The sequence below is a fragment of the Aulonocara stuartgranti genome (assembly GCF_965226115.1).
Source record: "Aulonocara stuartgranti genome assembly, chromosome: 3".
Classification (NCBI taxonomy): domain Eukaryota; kingdom Metazoa; phylum Chordata; class Actinopteri; order Cichliformes; family Cichlidae; genus Aulonocara; species Aulonocara stuartgranti.
In genome coordinates, this window is record NC_138941.1 from 1869275 (window position 1) to 1883665 (window position 14391).

Genomic DNA, 14391 nt, shown 5'->3' on the forward strand with positions numbered 1-14391 from the left:
GGATCCCCTGGCCCCCTTCATAAAGGCCCCTGGCCTCAGACTATTCTGTGAGTAGGGGACTGCACCGAGATACCAAACCAGCTTATGAGACATGACAGTGTGCTGGTGACTGGGATATAATCCCTGGATACAAATCTTGTGAATACTCATAACCAGTTTCAATGGAGAACACTGACATAAAACTCCCTGTCTGAATTACTTCTATGATTTATCGTGCAGTTTAGTGCAACTACAAGATAGAACCGATTAGTAGTAAGAGCTCAGTAAACCTTATGCTTTATAAGTGTTTGCAGTGCTATGAGATGTAAAACAATAAACCGAAATACACTTGAATACAAGTACTGTATTAACTATTATGTAAAATAAACTACAGAGTGCACTCTGCAAAGTGTGCTTGCAGGCAAGAGATGCAAGAATGCATGACAGAGCAATAGAATAGAATAGAATAGAATAGCTTTTATTGTCACTGTTACAAGAACAATGAAAGGCTGTTTGACATTTCTCCATGTGTGTGAAGTATTTACACAATCACAGACAAATTTACATTTACACAAGAACGATAAGTTATACATGCACCTGCAAACATACGGATACACCCATACAAACATACACGCACATGCATACATGTATGTATAAATACATGCATGCGAACATACAGACACATGTCTCCACATACACATACATACATGCCATGGCTCGCTGACTGGGAGTGCCGAACTGAGCTCCACAGGAATGAATCCAAAAATGTTACATTTGAATGTTTCAGATCATCAACAAAATGTTCATATTAGACACAGACAACACAAGTAAACACAACATGCAGGTTGTAAATGTAGCTATTTATTCTTATTAGAGTTATAATTCAGCCCATCGGAGGGTTTTCAAGTCTGAACCGCCTTTTTAAGCCACAGCATCTCAGCCAGTTTGAATAGACCAAAGTCCCTCAGAGGTGAACTGGCTGATCATTGAACACATGTTGGTGACATTGATGGTCAGGGATGCAGAGCAGATGCAAAGCCACAGCAAACCACAAAGAGAAGCCCAACAAAGAACCTGGTGTCTGTATTTTTAGATTTTAAGGTTTTTTGATGAAGACAAAAACAAGGACAGCTTCCTCCAGGGAGAAGCTAGAAGCTGCCTCCTGCAGCTATAAATAGCAAGGCTTCAGGAAATCTCACTCTATATCAGGAGTATGGAAACTGATGGGATGGCGTGCACCCTGCTTAATATTTTGGAGGACTAATTGCAGCATCTCAGTCATCAATGAGGAAGTAAAGCAGGAAGCCGATCGATGCACTGTGATCGATGATCTAGGTATAAAGTAAACTGCCTTTAATGGTAAATATTATTAATGTATATACAGACCATAAATATTTAAACAGGCACATAGTTTTGTTCTTTAAGGTTAACAAAACCATGATAACGGTGTCTACGTTACAGGACATTTCAATGTGACATGGTCCATGATTGCCACCGTCCATGGCAACTTTCCCCGACTGCCTTCCACATTCTTTGAGTGCTTGCCTTGTCTGCTCGCTCTGGCGCTTTAATGACTTCCTTCAAATTGTACCAACACTTCAGCAACGACTGCAACATCATTTTTTCCATCTTCACAGCCCTGGAACCATTGGACAGTATCATCTAATACATGGAAAATATTAAAACAGCTCAGCTCACAAAAGCAGGGAAACCTTGGGTGCAAACATGTGGAGACCACTAATTCATTTGCTGCATGTTGCCTCTGCTCAGTGTCTGCTCAGTAGAACATGGATCTACATGTTCAGTCCTGCACTGGCCAAAGCTGGTAGTGGTACTGCTTAGACTCTTTGAGTGCTAACATTGGTGCTCCAATCATTTGGTCTGGCTCTAACGGTGTGATTCAGACTGAGCAGACCTGGTGCATTTTGAATCAAAACTGCAGAGTCATTTTACTATTATTTAATAAGGAAGAACAGAGAAGAGTCCATGACCACGTTATATCAGTAAAGATGTTGTGTCTGCATGAGAGTAGACTGTCTCTGCAGGCAGCATCACACCCAAACAGAGCAGACAGCCTGTTCATCCTGAGCTCGCCAAGGTCACCAAAGGTCAGGCGGACAAAAACCTGCAGTCTTAACAAAGCCACAGGCAAAGACACTCTTTATTATCAACTATCTAATAAAACGCAAAACAGCCAAGAAGTGAATCTGCCATGAATTTCACAACTTTACAAGCTAAGAAATAGACACTGAGCTTTATATTGATTAAATATGTTAAATAGATATTAAATTAAATATAGATCCTGATAAATGCCTCGTTAATTTTTCATCATAGAATTACTGTTGAAACAACCCCTTATCCATGTTTGATGCCCTGCAATGGACTCACAGCCAACTGTAGAAAGCAGCCCAATCAGAGGCACTTTTTCTTTGACCCAGTTTATACTAAGTGGAGATATTATCTGAATTTCAGGAGTGGGACCACACCTCATTCTCGCCGCCTCAGTTTATATATGCCCCCTTCACCAATACCCTCTGTTCTCATTTTCATGCCCACCTGGAGCCCAGGAGCCGCTGCCGGTCCTCTTTGAGGCCTTCCCCACATTGCAGCACCAGTACACGCTCCCTCATCCATCATCGTTCATCGTAACTGAGGATGTGGTCCCAGCTAGTGAAATTGCTAGTAAAAATGTTAATGTGATAAACTCACCAGCTACTGGCTCACTGACATCCAGTACAAGAAGGCCAGGCTTACCAAAACATACAGTTTGATTTGTGCGCTCTGCTGCTGCACACAAATACTGTCCAACACAAGGAATTCAGCCTGGATTTACACTCGTCCCAGTGTCCTATGGCAGGTCAGCTCTATCACAGGCAAGGACAGCTCTGACGCTTCAGAAGTGTTATCAAAATAAATAAATAAACAAAATAGAAATAACATAGTAGTTTGGATCAAAAGCCAGACTAAAATAATAAGTTTTAAGACGCAATTTAAAAGACTGCATGGACTCGGAGAGACGAATATAAAGAGGGAGGTTACTCCAGAGTCTGGGAGGTACGACAGCAAAGGCCCGATCCCCTCTGGACTTCAGACGAGACCTCGGTTGCGTCAGGAGCATTTGATTGGAAGATCTAAGTGCCTTATTAGGGATGCACAAATGGAGGCGCTCGCGTAGATAGCTGGGAGCTAAATTGTTTAAAATTTTAAAGGTAAGCAAAAGAATTTTGAATATTGGTACGATAATCAACAGGGAGCCAACGTAGGTTGGCTAAAACTGGTGTGATGTGGGCATAATTTCTAGTTCCAGTTAAGAGACGCGCAGCTGCATTTCAAACTAACTGGAGCCGGTGAATAGAGGAAGGTGGGAGGCCCGAGTAGAGAGAATTACAGTAGTCTAATCTGGAAGTGATAAGACCATGAATGAGTTTTTTAAGGTCCTTCAAAGGGAGGTATGGCTTTGCTTTAGATATCTGACGCAGCTGGTAGAAACTGTTTTTTACCACAGAGGAGGTCGATTTCTTGAGCTGTCCAGGAAAACACCAAGGTTTCTAACAGTGAGTGAGAGATGGCTACCAAGGGGCCCTAAGGCATCAGTAAGTTGTTCCAGCGGGGTGTGACTATCAAAAACTATAACTTTTGTCTTATCCTCGTTCAGTGTGAGAGACGTGACCACGTTTGTACCTCATTTAGACAGTCAAATAGGGGTTCCAGAGACGTAGAGACATCTGATGTCAAAGGGAAATAAATTTTTATGTCGTCGGCGTAGCAGTGAGAGGAAATGTTATATTTTTTAAGTATTACTCCCAAAGGCAGCATGTACAAGGAAAAAGAACTGGGCCGAGCACAGATCCTTGAGGCACACCACAGTGAATTTGTTTTTAAAAACTGAAGCTGGCCCTCCACCTCTGTCAGTGGACCGGGGTGAGCTCAGAAAGGTGAATCGGGTTGGTTCTGAGAAAGAAAAGAACTCACCAGGGCAAAGCCAAGTTTCAGTCAAGAATAAGAAGTCCAGCCCGGATGAAAGAATCAGCATAAAGAGTCCTAAAGTTGGCAGCATGGTGTTCAGAAAACAGCCTGGGACTGAACACTAAGAAAACCAAAGAGGTCATTGTCAACATCAGGAGGCACTGACTTGGCCCCCCTCTACATCAACGGGGAGTGTGTGGAGAGAGGGTCCACACCTCCCGGTTCCTTGGTGTCCTCATCTCTGCTGACACCTCCTGGACAGACAACATCTCAGCGGTCGTCAAGAAGGCCCAACAGCGGCTGCACTTCCTGAGAGTCTTCAGGAAGTACAAGCTGAACTCCAACCTGCTGCTGACATCACGGTATGGTACGGCAGCTGCACTAAGGCGGATAGAGGCTTCAGAGTGTGGTCAAGACAGCACAGAAGATCATCGGCTGCCCTCTCCCCTCCCTGATGGACATTTATTCCTCCCGCTGCCTCAGCAGAGCAGCAAGCATTATCCATGACAGCTCCAGTCCGGTTCTAACCTGTTCAACCTGCTTCCCTCAGGGAGGCGCTACAGGTGCATCAGCAAGGAGACCCACAGACTCACAACAGTTTTTTCCACCCGTAACCTGAACTCACACATGATAAACACAGTTCCACCCCCCAATGTAGGACCTCTATACACAGACTACACAACTATCATCACCACAGTGCAACACTTAATTTACGTGCAGTAACCCACACTGTAATATATAGCACTATGTTTTGTTTCTATATTTGTAGATAGTGCTGCAGAACTGTGCAACTCACCCCCCTTTCTTTCCCACGTCTGCACTGAATAGGAGATGCTCTGAAGCTTATTGTGCATGTGTGTAGTGACAATAAAACGCATTCTATTCTATTCTGTTTTTGTTCACATGCTAAGTTCAGCATTCAAAATCTTGGTGTAATGTTTGAGTCTTCTCTGAGTTTCAACTGTGTAAAATCTTTATCTCACTCCTAACATTTCTAAACATGGTCTCCTCTGCTGAACTGGAAGAAATTATCAATGCGTTTCCGTCATTGCATTTAGATTAATGTACTGGCCTCTGTGCTGGATTAGAGAAACCACCAAGGCTCTGCACCAGTCTACAGCTGACTCTGTCAATTCTTTTAAAAAGCACTTCAAAACCTTTTTGTTTAAACAGATTTTCTGTTGAGAAGTTTTTTAAAAATTTTAAAACTACAGGTTTATGTCATTTTGGCACTTAATGGGGTTTTTTTGTGACGGTTTGTCTGTGAAAACTTCTTTACAATCACTAAAAACCAAAGAACACCGCCCCCACAGTAAAGCGGTGGAAACATGGGTCACTTTTCTGCTAAGAGCACAACATGACCTCCCTGCATGGAGGGCCAATAGACAGGACCGCGTATCGTACTGTGACGAGGAACCTTCGTCCCATGAAGATGGATGTTCAAGCATGACGATGATCCAAAACATCGTGTCGAGGTAACAAAGCAGTGGATGAAAATAAGAGTGGCCTATCGAGTCTTCCACTCATCACCTCCAGCTGGTGACGGCAGATGGCTGCCCCTCACCGAGCCTGGGGTTACTTCTTCTTCTCTGTAATGTTGTAGGGTATTTACCTTATAAATATGAAATATATAAATATGAAACATGTCAAAACAAAGCAGAGACAGCGATCAGTGATAACTGATTCTCAGTGCTGCTGCTGGAGATAAGGATGTACGGTAACCTTCAACATTACACATCCTGTGGACACATACTGTTTGATCTATTGTTAGCATAAAGACGCTGACAGGTGCAGATGAATGAGCCCCTGATTTCTTCAGCCTACAGCAGACAGACTGTCAGGAGTTAGCTGCAGGACTGCAGAGCGTATGCTTGGTTTTATGTTGCGTTGTTGTTTTTAGCCTGACAGATGCCAAATGATCTGTCTGATCAAACGGGCGATTGTGGAAGAACACAAGCGCTTTGTCCTCTGGAGGCTGCTGACCTTCTCTGGCCACACAAACTGCTACACACACTCACACTGACATTAACCTGTCACTGTGGTACACCACTCTATACTTCACATATCTTGGTTGTCCTCATTTACACGACAAACACTTAAATAGACACACACAGTGACACTGTACGCCACCCCGAGAGGCCCAGCGTGGCACGCTACTGGTGTGTCACATGCTCAGAGTCCAAACAGCCTCTGTGAACCCACACTGCTGCAAATATGTCGCCAGCACCTCCAGATTCAAATCAGTGTGTCATTGAGCAACAGAGGTTAGCAAAGGTGTCCCAGTCCAAATATGGTGTAACACCAGGAACGTGTGGGACATTCCTTTCTTATGACTTCATAAACTCAGCTACTGGGAGATTAATCCAGCGTGGTGTGGCAGCTTTGATCGTAGACCAAAAATGTGCAGTCCAAAAAGATCCCAGCGTAATCAAAACAGGCCGTCCTTTGGCGTCCACCGGGCAGTGTTTTGTAAATAATGTGTGTTTATCATTTATATGGGAATATAAAGAACTAGTTTTAGCTGTTCTACATAAACAGCATATCCCAAATATCATCAAAACAGAAAATTAGAATAAGAGCTTTCAAATCCAATTTATCGGCACAATTATTTCAATTTACTTAAATGTGCTCCGAGGGCTAACAGGCTGTTTAGATCACAGGGACATGTTACATAATGAAGTAATGAATGTCATTTCTAACTGTTTGATTTTAAAAAGTATGTTTGATAAATGTGGGACAAGGACAAGCATGTAATGGGATTAGTGGGGATACATTCATGGAGGAGAGGAGAAGTCCTAAAGCTAGCTAATGAAAGGACAGCAAACTAACACAGAGGAAGAGGTCAAGGCAGAACAACAAAGATTTCTTTGCAGGGTGAGATGAGGAAGGGAGGAGAGTAACCACTGTGATCACCCAGAAGAGAATGACTCAGGTCTGTGTCCAGTCTCCCCAAATCAGCATGACACAGCAAACTAAGCTACATAAATCTCTGAATTACCAGCTGAGCCACTAATCCAGGCGGTATGACACTCGCCAAACTGCTAGTTCTGTGATATTTTACCACCGAGCATAAAAGTGCTTACAGGAAAGGCCAGGAAAGAATAAGCCATGAATACAGAGTTTAAATCATAAGAATATTTTATAACGTTTAACATTACGCAGAAGCATTTCATATTCATGAAACGCTTTCAATTAAAAGAAAACATCGAAACAGGTAATAAGAACACACCCAACATGCTCAACACCCACTTTAGTACTTCCTACTCAGCAGTTTCAATTACTGGTTAAAGCAAATGTGTTAGAAACTTAAAGCACGTAAAGAATCTGCTCAAGTCAAACAAGACATCAGACACACATCACCAAGAAGGCAAGTTTAAAGCAGTCCTACAGAAAGGTTTCAAAACTCACTCCCACAGCTTGATTCCAAGGATGTTAGATTCCTATCGGGCCTTTTCTACTGTTAATGTTTAAGCTAAATGACAACTTTGTTTGTCCACTGTCAGCATTCGAAACAACTTCTACAGGGTTTAATGGAGCACACAGATTTGACTTTTTACAAAAGCACTCAAAGAGCTGTAGTAATGAAGAATTGTATCACAGTACGTTTTGTCATATCCTGTCTAAGATGTTTTTTCTTGCATGAGCCTAAGCACTCATTTATACTCGTATCCAATACAACTGATTTCGGTTTTATGCTTCCTAAAACCCTTAAAATTCCTTGTCAACGTCTTTTAGTTTAACCAATCCTAAAGAAAATCAAGCTTTGCTGCTCTACTCTATTTCCCGTTCCCTGCAACATGTGTGTGGATGCTGAATGAGACGGGTGGAGGGATGAGCGCTACATGGTTGTGTTTGAGCAGGAGGGCTGGATGATGAATGGGCTTTTATAGACATGCTGTTCGTTTACAGAGGCTTGTAGGCGATGATCTCTTTAGTGTAATATGAAAAGGAAACAGACACATCGTGATATCACAAACACAATCCTACATTTGTGCCAACCTAATAAAATAATATGCAGTACTGTGTGAAACTCATCAAGTGGCCTGAACTAAAAGTTCTCCAGCAAGTTTAGTAGCATTGCTACTTGAGATTGTTCATGTTGCAGCCAAGAACTTCACTGGTGACTGCTGCCATGGTGTAAATCAGCTGGTTGGTTCCAGCGATGGTCACACTAGGGACTGTCCACTGCAGTAAAAACTCTGCATTATCACTCCGTTACCTGCTGCAAGCACTGCCACAGTCTGATTTTCTTTCATCACTACCTGAATTGTTTGACTAAAAGGAAAAAGAAATGGCAGATGTCCTTCTCTACAGGGGAGAACTGTTGGCAAACTGTTCACCACCCCCCAACCGCCCTGTCTGTCATCACTCCACTAGCATTGCTGTTTGTAATTATATTCACTCCACTTTTACACACCTATACATAATATCCTAAAAGCCACAAATCAATTAGAACCCTGCTCTGTTTGGTAATGAACTGTGATAAAACAAATATCCCCTGCCTATGAAAAACCATAGGCTTCCCAAGGGAGTCATGAGTTCATAATGTTCATGTTTATAAACACTTAAAGCTGACCTGGGGCCTGTTCTTCGTACCTCGCTAAGTAAGTTAGCTGGATTTGATTGTTGACGATTTCGCGTGATCCTGGATCGTTCGGTTCCCCGAAGCTCATCCGGGACTTGCTGTCATAGCAACAGAGCCGTAAGCGTAAACCTGCTCGGGAGCAGGCTTACTTTATGTAAACAGGATTAGATCGCGGCCACGCAGGTATGTCCGCGTCATTCATACGAAAGCAACAGCGATATTCCACCACTGTTTCACCATAAATAAATAACATCAATGTAACTAAAGATAATGCAGCACTTGATCCTTTTATTGATGTCACACAGATACATACAGGTCATTTCCTAAAAAAGGGAAATGTACTATTAACATTCTATTACATGTATGTGATTATTACAGATGTAATTCATATTTCAGAGTAGTAATTGTAAATTACTTCGTGTAATCAAGATGAGAGACCACGGCTATAAAAGCGAAGGTGGATTTGGGAAGCCTGTCGCAGCCATGTCCTGTCCGTATACGCGACCAACCCATTGCGGAAGGTGCAAGATTGATAAGGAGAGTCCTCAGAATTCAGCGTATATTGCGGGACAGACAGGATCCTTTAGCTCAGCGCGACAGTGTGCTCATAGAGAGATATCGATTTTCCCGTGAGGGTATTATTTACTTAACCAACTTGTTGACGAGGGGGTGCAGGACCACCACCTGTCTTTTTTTCCTCTGCCCTTTTCTTGGTTGCTGTTATGAACAAACTAACAGAGTATTACAGGCCAGTATTACCTTGCCAAGAGACGCAAAGCAATCTAAGAGATAAATATTACCATTCTGTAGAATACTCCTGTATTCCACTTTTACTTGTTCCCATGTTCTTGTGGGTCCTGTTGTGGCTCTAATGTGAAAGGGGATATAATATAACATATTATAATATAATATAATGCCATATGATATTGGACAATATAGTGTCATATGATAGATCTACCCTACCGCCTACTGGTGTTGGCCAGAGGGGCCGATGGCGCGATATGGCAGCCTGGCTACAACCGTAGCTGCCTCCACCAGTGTGTGAATGTGGGAGTGAATGAATAGTGGTATCGTACAGCGCTTTGGGTGCCTTGGAAAGCGCTATATAAACCCAATCCATTATTATTATTATTATTAAATTACCTACGAGTTTGATTTGTCAGCAACTTTCTGCCAGCCCTCTCTCCTTGCTTTTGCAGCCTTTGCAGTTTTCTCTTGCGTTTTAATTAAACTCTGAAACTCCTGAAATCCCTCACTCAAGAGTTCTTGCTCTGCTGCCGGAAAATACCGTGCACGCCCCTTCGACATTTTCGCCGACCAATCAGCGGGTTGCTGATCAATGTTTCTACTATCGATGCGTAGCCCCTTTTACGACACCCAGTGATGTCACATTACTGCGTCCAGCTGTACTAATCATCAACAACAGGTGTGTTCGGGGAACCGGATTAGCGAGCTCACGGTTAGCGCGATGATTTGGTCTTGGATGTGTCATTTGATCTTGGATGTAGTAAGCGACGTACGAAGAACAGGCCCCTGGAGTAGGTCCCAGGCCCTGAACTCCATAAGCAAGAAAATGGATTGATGTATAAATACACACACACATATATACATATATATTAGGGGTGCAACGATACACAAAATTCACGGTTCGGTTCGATACTTTGGTGTCACGGTTCGATACAAAAAAAATGTTCATGCCTTTTTAATTTGTCAGTTATTAAAATTATAAATATATATTTTAACTCAAACGTACAGTTTTTAAATTTAATGTTGCTGAAACAACAAAGTAATAAAAAATAAATAAATCTATCTGATGGAGGAATCGCTCATCTTTGGAAAAGAGAGTTTATTACAGAGAAATGTCTCTTTCAAAATAAAAGCTCTACTATACGCTTCTTCTGGGCTATATTCTCAGCAGCATATTAAACATATCAGGTCCCCATAAGGAGAATCATGTGCTAACAGCTGTCTAAATGACTCGGGTAAAGTTTGTAGCATGGTGCTTGTTGTTTTGTCTGCTTCCTCTTGTCTTTGCACCAGGATGATGTCGGAGTAAATGTGCAGTCATATTCGTTGTGTTCCCACTAGTGCTGTCAGCGTTAATCTGAAATGACCTTAACGCCACAACACGGCAAATCTCCGTTAACGAGCGACCGCGGATCGCCCCGTGCGTGGGGCTAGACGGCCAACACGTTAACGAGCTAACTGCGCTAACACACTAGTTCCCACCCATGTAATTGAGCATTGCATGGCACATCCAACATACTGTTTTACTTTAGTCCATGACGCGCTTACCTTCAGGGTCATACGTCACATGAAAACCAAAATAATTCCAAACACCAGATCTGAATGAGGGTGGGGGAGGTTCAGTTTGCCATGTTGCAACGAGCTTAGCTTCTGTCTTGCTAGCTTGCCCTGCGCTCAGTGGATCTGTGCTCGACAGTGCAGCCTAGGCGGAGTAGTCGAACGCAGATCCACTGAGCGCTCAACACAGACAGCATCGTCAGAAGGAAAGTTGATAAAATAAATTACAAATGTTGTATTGTTCGATACGTATGTGTACCGAACCGAAAGCACTGTATCGAACGGTTCAATATCGATACGAATATCGTTGCACCCCTAATATATGTGTATATATATGTGTGTGTGTGTGTTTCTGTGGTTCAGCATTATGATGCTGAACCACATCATAATGAATAAATGGATAAATTTCCAAAATCCCGGAGCAATGCAAATTAGCCGGTGCGAGGTAAGGAGCTCTTTCATTGGTTAGACAGTCTTAGCTTTGCACCTATACCAAAGGCCATTCAGCCTCTGTGTTTACACTCTGCCTACACAGATGTTGGACATGAGACGACACAGGAAAAGGATTTTTGATGTGAGGTTTTTATTGAGATTTTATTTCTTTTTTTTCTGATTTGAAGTATTTATTAATGGAATAATTATTTATTTTCAAATACTGATTTATAAATATTTTTTTATTTTCAATTAAATTACTAGATAATAAATTACTTTTGTATTGAATAAATAAAATAACTTAAAAATGAATTTGTAAATTAATATTTTATCGCACAATTCATTGTTTAAGCAAAGAACTTTTTATTTCGATGCGCTGGATCTTCTGGTCCTCTGCACATAAGTGGATTTCCATTTAGACTTTATATAGACAACAACTCAAAGTGCTTTACAACAAGTCACATTCACCCATACGATCATCTAGTGCTGTACTTTAAACACTTTAAACACAAACACAGATACTGTGGGGAGAGGCCACAGAGGCACAGGGAGAAAACTCACACAGAAATCCAACAATTAAAGAGGAACCTTCTCGATGTAACACTACCATCCTGCAAGATGACCTGGTCCTGGGCCATCTTAATAAGCATGCTGTGCACAGTAGTTTCATATTCCTGCCAGAACAAACACCAGACAGTTTGTACACAAGGCTCAGATTCTCGCTTTGCCAGATACAGACAATAGTTTAAGATCCTAATGTCTCTGCACAGCTCTGTATGTACTGAAATATCCAACCTCAGATATTTCCTGCTCACTCTCTGCACCGCCTTAGACAACAAGTAGTTCATGCTATACATAGCATTGACTTTTCATTCCAGCCATGTGCACTCATCAGGGCATCAGTGCTGCCGTAGTAACCACACTAACACTTCCTTGCACCTGTTGAAATGGCCTCAGTCTGATCGTGCCCTGAACAAACTCACCTTTAACATCCCACACACGGACTAAATATGTGCGTGTCAATAACACGTGACAGGAGAACATGCTGGTTGTCTGTCATGGGGCTGAATTAGAAACAGAGCAGGAACTACAGTTTGTCAGATTAAGACTGATCAGGTCCAACATCCGCTCCCAGCACTGATTTACACGTTTGGTGTCACATTGAAGGAAACGCCTACTGGCACAACCTGCATGTGTTAAACTGCTCCTGCGTGTAAACAGCGTGTCACTTACGGCTTTTTGCATCACAAGGACGCGCACTGGCGTCTCAGGGTGACTCAGATGTTTGCTGAATGAGGTGTAGACCGGACTAGGCGGGACTCATTTCACCAAAACACGAGCTTTTCCACCCACCAGTGTTTATCTGTGTGCTTATTTTAAAGAATTATTCCATCGTTATCAAATACGAAGCATTACACGCACGTCGCGCCGTTTCTGCTGAGTCAGACACCAGTGCTCCCGTGTGCTGATTCTCGGGTCCATCTTAAACTGGTGTGTTTGCGAATGAACTTCGGTAAAACGTTACAACGTTACCGGGCGCGCAGAGGGTCTCGGAGGCGTGTCGTACCTGTCGGGTGGTCGCGGGCTCCTCGTTCCCGGTGGGTGAAGGTGTTTCTCCTTCAAGCGATGCTGGGGTGACCGGAGAAGAAGCCATGTCCCCCCGACATCACCTCTCACTAAGCGCCGCTCCTACTGTGACTTTCCTCGGTGTCCTCCAGCGTGCAATACGCTGCCTGGCGCAGTTTGCACGGACGGTGGACCGGTTGCGTCGCTCGTTTCCTGCGCGATCAAAGTGACTCTTCGGCTGCACAGTGCAGCCACTGTCCCTCCTCCGGCCGGCGGACTAGTCCAGGCGAGGCGGATGACGTTGTCCCGGGTCTCGCTCGCTCTCGCACATGCAGGACTTGGCCCAGTCTGTCTTCTTCTGCCTCACTCTGCGCTCTGCTTTTCACTTCATGTCTTTTTGTTTTGTAAGGTGGCTAACACGATCACTCCTCTTCTGCCTGCAGGACTCTGTGACTGCTCTGTGCTGTGGCAGCACACTCCAGCCTGATAGTTCATTTTACAGCTTTTGGCACTGCGACGCTCTCCTCGGCTCGACAGACACAATCTCACCATGTCGGCACAATATACTGAGTGCAATCCATAACATGATTTTATCTCACTGTAACTTTTAAATCGACCAAATGTTGCGTAAATGACGTGTCACGTGACTTGAGCACATGCACACCCCCTGTCCTCACAGCAGACATTCATCTTAGCCCCCCCCCTCCCCCCCCCCCCCCCCTTGTGTTTTGAGATCATTGCTGCAACAAAAAGTTGCCACACATATTTCTACATGAAACGTACTGAATCAGTTGGCACATATTTAATATATATTAAATATAATATAATGTTGTTTTGTTGAGTGGCTGAAATAAAGCTGAATCACATCACAGGAACGACACAGCCCTGTTCCTCCAGGCTGTTAACCTGTGAATCAGCAAACATGTATGATTTATTGTCATTCATTTGCTGAACAAACTTTCCTCTGAACTTTGACCCTGAAAATTCAATTCAATTTTATTTATATAGCGCCAAATCACAACAAAAGTCGCCTCAAGGCGCTTCATAGGTACAGAGAAGAACCCAACAATCATATGACCCCCTATGAGCAAGCACCCTAACCATGGATTGGAGAAGAATGTGAGATGGTAACAATGACAGCTCAGGAGATGGCAAATACACTAGAAGAGCTACCTTTATATCACGCTGAGCTGAGGGTTTGTCAAGCCCAGCTCAGATTTTCAGGAGAAAGGTGATGTGAACCAAAAGCAGGAGGAGGTCATCACTGCTGGACCGAAGGCTAAGAAGGAAGAGCTTCTGCTGTTTGCAGTGTATACTGCTGTGGATGCTGTATCGTGTGACATGCACAAGATCTTTTATTCAGACTGAACTCTTTCTTTGTAGTGTTTACCTGGAGAAGATCGGAGGGGCTGGCTAAAATGATGAAAGCTCAAAGCAGATTAGAACACCGCTTTGAAAACTTGTACATGTGCTGTGGGGTTGATTCAGTGACCTTGTGGGGCCATAACAGAGAAATGACAGCAGTGTAGTGGATCAAATAAAGAGTGATGATGTTATAT

The 14391-nt window shown here is 43.1% G+C and overlaps 1 protein-coding gene across 1 annotated transcript in view; it reads right to left on the reverse strand.

Moving 5' to 3' along the window:
- LOC309702380 (uncharacterized protein) overlaps positions 1-13450 on the reverse strand; it is a 28036-nt gene extending 14586 nt beyond the window's left edge. The window contains exon 1 of the mRNA XM_082527092.1: positions 12834-13450. Coding sequence (XP_082383218.1) covers positions 12834-12920 — 87 coding nt within the window. The 5' untranslated portion in view covers positions 12921-13450. The remainder of the gene's footprint in view (positions 1-12833) is intronic.
- Between the last annotated feature and the right edge of the window lie 941 nt (positions 13451-14391).